General features: G+C 57.4%; 1 protein-coding gene across 5 annotated transcripts in view; it reads right to left on the reverse strand.

Moving 5' to 3' along the window:
• The window catches only part of CHD6 (chromodomain helicase DNA binding protein 6), an 89,439-nt gene extending 85,179 nt beyond the window's left edge, over positions 1-4,260 (reverse strand). For 2 of the 5 annotated variants that reach the window (XM_039383833.1, XM_039383831.1), the window contains exon 1: positions 3,017-3,261. Coding sequence is in view for 2 of the 5 variants with exons in the window: in XM_039383831.1 (XP_039239765.1) it covers positions 3,017-3,023 (7 nt within the window). In the remaining 3 variants the exon portion in view is untranslated. The other 3 variants (XM_027740372.2, XM_039383832.1, XM_039383830.1) reach the window with 3 other exon arrangements.
• Between the last annotated feature and the right edge of the window lie 2,854 nt (positions 4,261-7,114).

The raw sequence follows: 7,114 nt of genomic DNA on the forward strand, positions 1-7,114 counted from the left end.
AGGATGGGTGAAGAGCTGCCCTGCCTCACCCCCGTGCCAACAGAAGGCAGGCCCCCAGTACCTCTCTGAGCGCTGGGCCCCAGTGCGGCGCAGGGCAGGAGCTGCAGGGCAGGAGCCCTATGTCCAGGCACAAACTCTCCCAGCTTTTAGCTGACTTCCCGAAGAGCCGAGTGCGCTCAGGCATTCCCTAGGGCGCAGCCATAAGCTTTCCCCAGGTATCTGCCAGGGATCTGCCTCAAACATTAAAGACTAGCCACAGTGTCCCAGGTGGGACATCCTAATTCTTAGGATGACTTGACACATCCAACACAACAATGCTAAAAATTATTAGCCACATATTGGCGGATTGCTAGGCTGCATCCCAGATTTTCCCATATAAGGGAAAGTTGAAGGCATTGTCCTATCACAAGGAAAACATATTGCACCAGCCTGAGATATTAGAAAGCAAAATCAGAGTCTCCTCATGTCACAAGCTGACACCCACAGCACCACAGTTTTCCCCATTTGCTGCCAGTTTGGTCAGCTTTCCCAGCGCTGTTATTCCAGCAGGCTGTGCCTGATGATGGCTGGAGGCTGGCTGGGACAGGTGCTGCCCAGAACAGCACTTACAGCTCACTGCTCTGCAGGGCCCTGCACTTCCCTACAGGATTTTGGTCCCACCACCACCACGCTTGGCAATGCAGGCACTGACACTGACACCAATCCCGCGGTGAAGGGCAACTCTGCTTTCACAGGGTTTTAGGGTGCTGAGAACCCACTGCACAAACCCTGCACGCACTGGCACCAACACCATGCCCACAGCAAACACTGCTGCTTGACTGCATTTAGACCACTCACCCTGATTATCTTCTCAACCTTTGACAGCACTTGTTGGCCCCCAACAACCACTCTGCCTCTGCCTGGCTGGAATCACAAACACCAGAGGTTGATTCCACTGTCCCAAGCAGGAAATTGGGGGTGAAAGAGGAGAAATGCACTCACTGCTGCTTGTAGGAGCAATGAAAGAAGCCCTCTTGGCTCCCCCAAAGTCTTACCCAGTGAGACATCCAACCACTGAGGTTGCGAGCAGCCTCCCCACATGCCTGCTCTCCAGACCCAACACAGGAGTCCACGTTCCCACACCAAGGGCTCGCTCTCAGCACAAGGCTGATCGGCTCTCCGCTCTTTGCGAGGGCAAGCTTCTCCTGCACGCTGACGAGCGCCACACCAGCTCTTATCTCTGCAAAGCCCAGACAGGCCAGGACACCACAGCAAAACACAAAGGCCTGCTCTGGCAGCCGAGCCATCTCACAAAAACAAGTTCACATGCTTGTGCAAAGCCCTCTTGAAATAACACAATCCATTACAGTGACCTTCATATTAGCCACCTGTAAAAGTTTGTCTTTGGAGAAACTGGTGAGAAAATATTACAGATCGCTCAAGAAAACTAAATCTTAAAAATTATTAAGATTACATTTGGCGAGGGGCAGAGATTTGTTTCCTGTTGAAGAAATACAGTAAAAAGCAGTCAGGAAAACGAGATATTCCTCTGAGAGCCTTCTCCACCAAGCCACTAGAAATCAACAGACCCCAAAAACACCCACAGCACTGAACACTGTGTCTAGCACTGGTACACCTAGGGCCAGCTGCTTAAAGACTAGCAGCGTAGACAGAGCCACTGTCCCCCAAGGCCACCACGCAGGGCAATGGAGGGAGAGGTAAACTGAAGCCTTTAAACAAATGTACACTACCAAATCAGACAGCAGCGCTCAGAACAAGGTAATGAGGGTCCCCGTGATAGCATCTTGTGCAAGAGATGCCCATTATTCACAGCTGTGAGCATGAGAAACAGTACAAAGCTGCCTTAGTCTCACAGGTTCAAACAGGGTACCCACACCAGCCCGCAGCAAGGGGCTGCAACTGCCTCCTCAGGGACAGGGCAGCTGACGTTTCTGCTGGGAGGAATGGCACAACAGGCAGGAATAAACACCCATGGCTGCAGGATGGGCTTCAAACTTCACGGAAATGTAAACGGACCAACATCAGTTTTTCTCCAAGTCCTCTCCTTGACTTTGTTTTTTGTTTGAAGAATAACAACACATATTTTCAGTTCTGTGCACGAGGCACATGCAGACACTTTGATAGGATCCAGCTCTCCTAGTTATCACGCTTTACAGCTTGAAGCACTTGAGGGGCAACATTCAGTCAGCTTCACCCCACTGCTGCCATGCTGCCCATCTCTGCAGCAAAGCCAACGCAGCAGTGTGTCCAGCGCTCCTGAAGGACCTGCAAGTTCACACAGCTGTACCAATTTGGAAACATGGGCTGAATTAGTGTTCCCAAAGGCAAACAGACAGCAACATTACGCTTTGCAGTGGAAGATGAATCAATTTTCGGGAAAGGAACCCAGGGACAGCCCTAAACCAAAATCAACCCAGCTGGAGGCCAAAAACCTTGAGAGAAACAATCTATTTACTCCAGGAAGAATTTACTCTCAGAGCAAAATATGCTGTTATTGCTTCATACTTCAACAGCTGGACCAAAACAACAATTTCTCTGCAAAGCAGCACAGCAAAGCTACTGCGTGGACAAGGTAAACAAAGGGCAAGTGGGGGTAAGACAGCATCTATTCCTGTGCTATCATCTGAATGGGGCCCAAAAGCAACAGCAACACTTCACAGCGAGGAAAATACTCAGAGCTCAGTGTTTCCTCTCCTGCAGCAACATTCGTATCCAACTGACCCCATATCAGTTAAAGAGATACCCTGCGACCGAAGGGACAAACATCTAACGACTGCAACGCATCCGTCTGCCCCCTGGGAGCCCTCTGCCACGGAGGCTGGGGCTGCCTGACGGGTGCTGGAGGCTTCTGCCCAGACCCACAGGACACTGCACAACCACAGCGAACCATCTCCACCCCTCTCATTCTCCAACCCCAACAGCATTTGCTGCATTTCTCGAGCAGGAGGTAAACAACAAAAAAGCCTGAGCTTTGGGCTAAAAGCATCCCAACTCACTGAAGAAACAAACCAAGCACCTTTCATAGCAAAATTGCGGAAGAACTACCACATCCAAGGCCAGCACCAGAGCAGGCAGCACCAGCTCTGTGTGTTGCGGGGCCACCGGCCTGGCCCCCGCGGTCCCCGACTCCACCGCGAGTTCAGTGTAGTTGGCAGGAGGCGAATCGATAAACAGAGGGGCCGCTGCTCCCAGGCGGGTGCTGCACCCCCGCAGCAGCAACCAAGCTGAGGATTTCGCTTCCTCTTCCCGTATTGTTTGTGTGCGTCCTTCGCAGCGTTCACCCTTACAGACCTCAACGATCAAGGCTAAAATCCACCTCCATCGCCAGCGAACGCCACTGGCGGGCACAGGGGAACCCCCCGGCGCGGGCACCGACACGCAGCGGGCGCGATGACTGCGGCGAGACGCGGCTGCGATGTGTGCCGTGACATGGCTGCGGTGTCACCACAGCCCGCGGCTGCTCCGCGCAGCGGGACCGGCCCGCGTTATCCGCGGGGGGAGCGGCCCCTCCCCCGCAACCCCCCGCGCCGCCCCCGCGCCTCCAGCCCGCACAGGGCCCCGCTGCCCCCGCCCGCCAAGTTTAAAGCCGCAGTTATGGATTTTCTGGAGCTCCGCGGCCGGGATGCCGGCGGGGAGCTGCGCCCCGCGGGGGGGCTCCGGCACCCGCACCCCGCGCCGGGGGGTTCGCTCCCCCCTCCGGGCCGGGAGGAGCCTCCGCGCAGCGCCGCGGGGAGCCCGCCCCGCCCCCGGCCCCGCACGCCCCGGGAGCGCCGCCGCTGCCGGCCCGGAGCCGGCAGTGCCCGCGCCCCGCAGGACCGGCGGGACGGGCCGCGGCCCCCCCGCGGCGCCGCGGCCCGGGGGGCGGGGGAGGGCGGCGCGGAGGGCCCGGGGGCGCCGCCGCCGCCCCTCCCCGCGGCCGGAGCCATGACAGAGCCGGCGGCCGCCCCGGCCCCCGCCCGCCCCGCGGCCCGCGCCGCCGCCGCCGCCGAGTTCATTCATAGCGCCGCCCCGGCGAGGCCCCGCCGCCGCCCCGGCCCCGCCGCCCCGGGCCCGGCCCCGCCGGGCGGGGGAACCCAAAGTTGGGAGCAGAACTTACCCAAAATGGCTCCGCGGCCGCCCCAACACAAACAGCTTTTATTTGGTGAAGTTTAGCCCAGCACCCTGCAAGGACACCCTAACCTCGCCCGGGCCCGCCCCCGCGCCGAGCCCATTGGCTGCCCGGGGCCGAGCGCCGCCGCCCATTGGCGGGCCGGCCCGTCAGGCGCGCGGTGCTCGCGCCAAGCTTGTCTGCGGCGCGCCCGCCGCCCGCTCCATTGTGCTCCTGTTTGCGCCGCCGGCGGCGCCGCTCATTGGCCGCGCCGCCGCCCCCGCGCGCGCCGCCCCGCCCGCGCGCTCCACGTCCGCGCGGGGCCCGGATGTGGACAGGGCCTGGTCCCGCACAGAGCCCGCACAGAGCGCACGGCCCGGGGACCCCGCACGGCCCGGGGACACCGCACAGCACGGGGACACCGCACAGCCCCGCACTGCACAGGGACACCGCACAGCACGGGGACACTGCACAGCACAGGGACACCGCACAACTCCGCACAGCCCCGCCCCGCCCAGACCGCACAGCACAGCCCCACCCCGCACAGCACAGGGACACCGCACGGCACAGCCCCGCGCCGCCCGGCCTTGCCGCGGGGGTTGTCCCCGTCCCGGCCCCGCAGGCGCTGCCGCCCGTCGAGCTGCGAACGTCGGAGCGAAGTGCGGGAGCAGCGCTGGGAGGCCGCTGGCCCGGGAGGAGAGAATGTCGCTGCCCGGTGGGATGCTCTAGAGAATGCAGCGCCAGGGAATGTCGCTCTCGGAGGGGTGTTCCCGGAGAGGCGCTGGGAGCAGGCTTAGGACATGGGCTGGGTGAGCCACCTGTCCAGGGAGAAACTTGGCAGGGAGCAACCGGCAAGATTCGGGTCCAGCACTGGCTGGGAGCAGAACTTACTGGCACTTGGCTAACAGTGAGCCAAGCCAGCCGAGGTGGGCTTTCCACTGGAATTTCTCACAACCAGACCCCGTTGGAATGCCTGTTCCCACTCACCCAACGCTGAGGGCTTTGCTCAGCACCCACAGCCAGACCAGCAGCACCCAGGGCTGCTGGGGAAGAGGAGCGGGGCTGGCAGTGTGCAGTCACTCCATCCTCCCAGCTGATGCAGGGATGCTCCAGCACCAAAAGAAACTCTGTTGGAGCTAATTAGCTCTACTGAGACTCAGTCTGATTAACCGAGGGTAGGGCAGTCTTCGTGCAGCCATCCCGCCTCCCAGGCCCCACAGGAAGCTGGCACAGCCCTGCACTGCACCCACTGAAGTCCTGGCCTGTCCAGCAGCAGCTGGCACTGATGTTCTGTGCTGTCCAGCTGGCACATTCCCTTTAGGCCTCCTGGATTTCCCCAGATGCTCTCCCCTGAGCTATACAGCTCTTCCACCAGTCATGGGTGTCTGCTGGACAGCCCCACTGGGCAGTGCTGGTGTCCTCTGCAGGTACCTGTTACTGCACGCTTGTAGATTAACTGCAGAGGACACAGCCAAGGGACACAGATCCATCATGCCCCGTTCCATGCCTCCTCCAAGTCTCCCACGCAGACCAGTATCACCACTTTGCTCTTCCCAGCGAAGCAGGACTTCCTTCTCTGCAGCATTCCCCTTTATCATTTCTCACCTGCTCCAACCCACAACTCCACCTACCACCCCTTCTCCTCCCTCAGTTTGGCTCCTTGCCCGTGGATGGCACTTGTGGACACTGCTGAAATCTCACATGTATGTTTTCTCTCTCCTGTCCCCAGCTTCAGATTCTTTCTCTGCTTATAGAAGACCAGCATGTGTGCAGTATTCCTTGCCAGTGCCCTTCCCTTTCCCTAGTCGTGCCTGCTCTTTCTCTAGCCCCAAGCCGTGCCTGTACCTGCTCTGTTCATCCTGCACTGGGCAACCTTTGGCTAACCAAACACCATCCTGTGCTGTATCTTCCCTCTGTCTCCAGAGCAGCACCTTGGCCACAGTGTGAAGAATGTCTGTAAATGTGGAATTAATTAGTACTTTGTGACCAGGAACCCAAAGCACCTTATTTGCAGATTAACCGCTTTTGCTCAAGTGGTCTCAAAAGAAGTGACTCATTGCTGTATAGGTAAAATTGTCCAGTCAGTGATTAGGGAACAATAAAACGAAGACAAATAAGGCTGTGTAAGGGATTTCCAGAGGTCCCTTCCCAACACCACCTTGGTGATCTACACAAGATGAGATCAGCCATGGTTCTGCCTACCTGGGCCATAGCACCCATTCCCCCACCCTTCTGGTGACCTGGCAAGGCTGCACCATTCCAACATCTCATCTTAACCTTTCAGGACTTATTTTGTGGTTACTGCTGCCAAGAAGGATTTGAGTCCATCATCCTTTAAACTGCCTTTCCAGTGCTGCTGTTGGATCAGCTCCTGGCACCTTTTCACCAGGAGAAACCAGCCCAGCTCCTCCACCTGTATTCAAGGGCCCTGTGCTTGCCTTAGTCATCCATCACTGATGCCTCTCTGGGCTTCTCAATTTTCTAGGCCCCAATACTAGACACAACAAAGAACGTATGATTTTATAACATAAACCATTGTTGTGCACAGTCTTTGTGATCACTGTCTTCTGATCTGATTTTAACTACTACTACTACTAATAATAATAATAATAAAATTATGTTAGTTTGGCATTTATAAATAGGCAGTCCTCCCTGGAAAACTCCTCTGGGTTCAGAACACCCTCAGACCTCACTGCCTACATGGGACCTGCCTCCTCCCCAGGGGGCACGGCCAGCTCTGCTCTAGGATGCATCCTTACCTGCATCCTTACCTGCAATGTGCTATGTGGAGGCTACTGCCCACCACATGCACAAACATCCCCTGTGGCCTTGATCTACAGGTATCCCTCATCCTGAAAGGGAAACACATTACTGTTACATACTTCCCTTGAAACCAATGTCACCTGGAATCATGAAAAGCAAAATGCAAATGAAGGTGGGAAGCATCAGCCAGGCAACAGCAAGAAGTGCAAAGAAAGCAGTTAAAATTAAAGGCAATAATACACTTTGTTGGCTTTCACAGACCAT

This window comes from Pipra filicauda, unplaced genomic scaffold (genome assembly GCF_003945595.2).
Source record: "Pipra filicauda isolate LSUMZ 115617 unplaced genomic scaffold, ASM394559v2 scaffold327_size997775_pilon, whole genome shotgun sequence".
NCBI classification, from domain to species: domain Eukaryota; kingdom Metazoa; phylum Chordata; class Aves; order Passeriformes; family Pipridae; genus Pipra; species Pipra filicauda.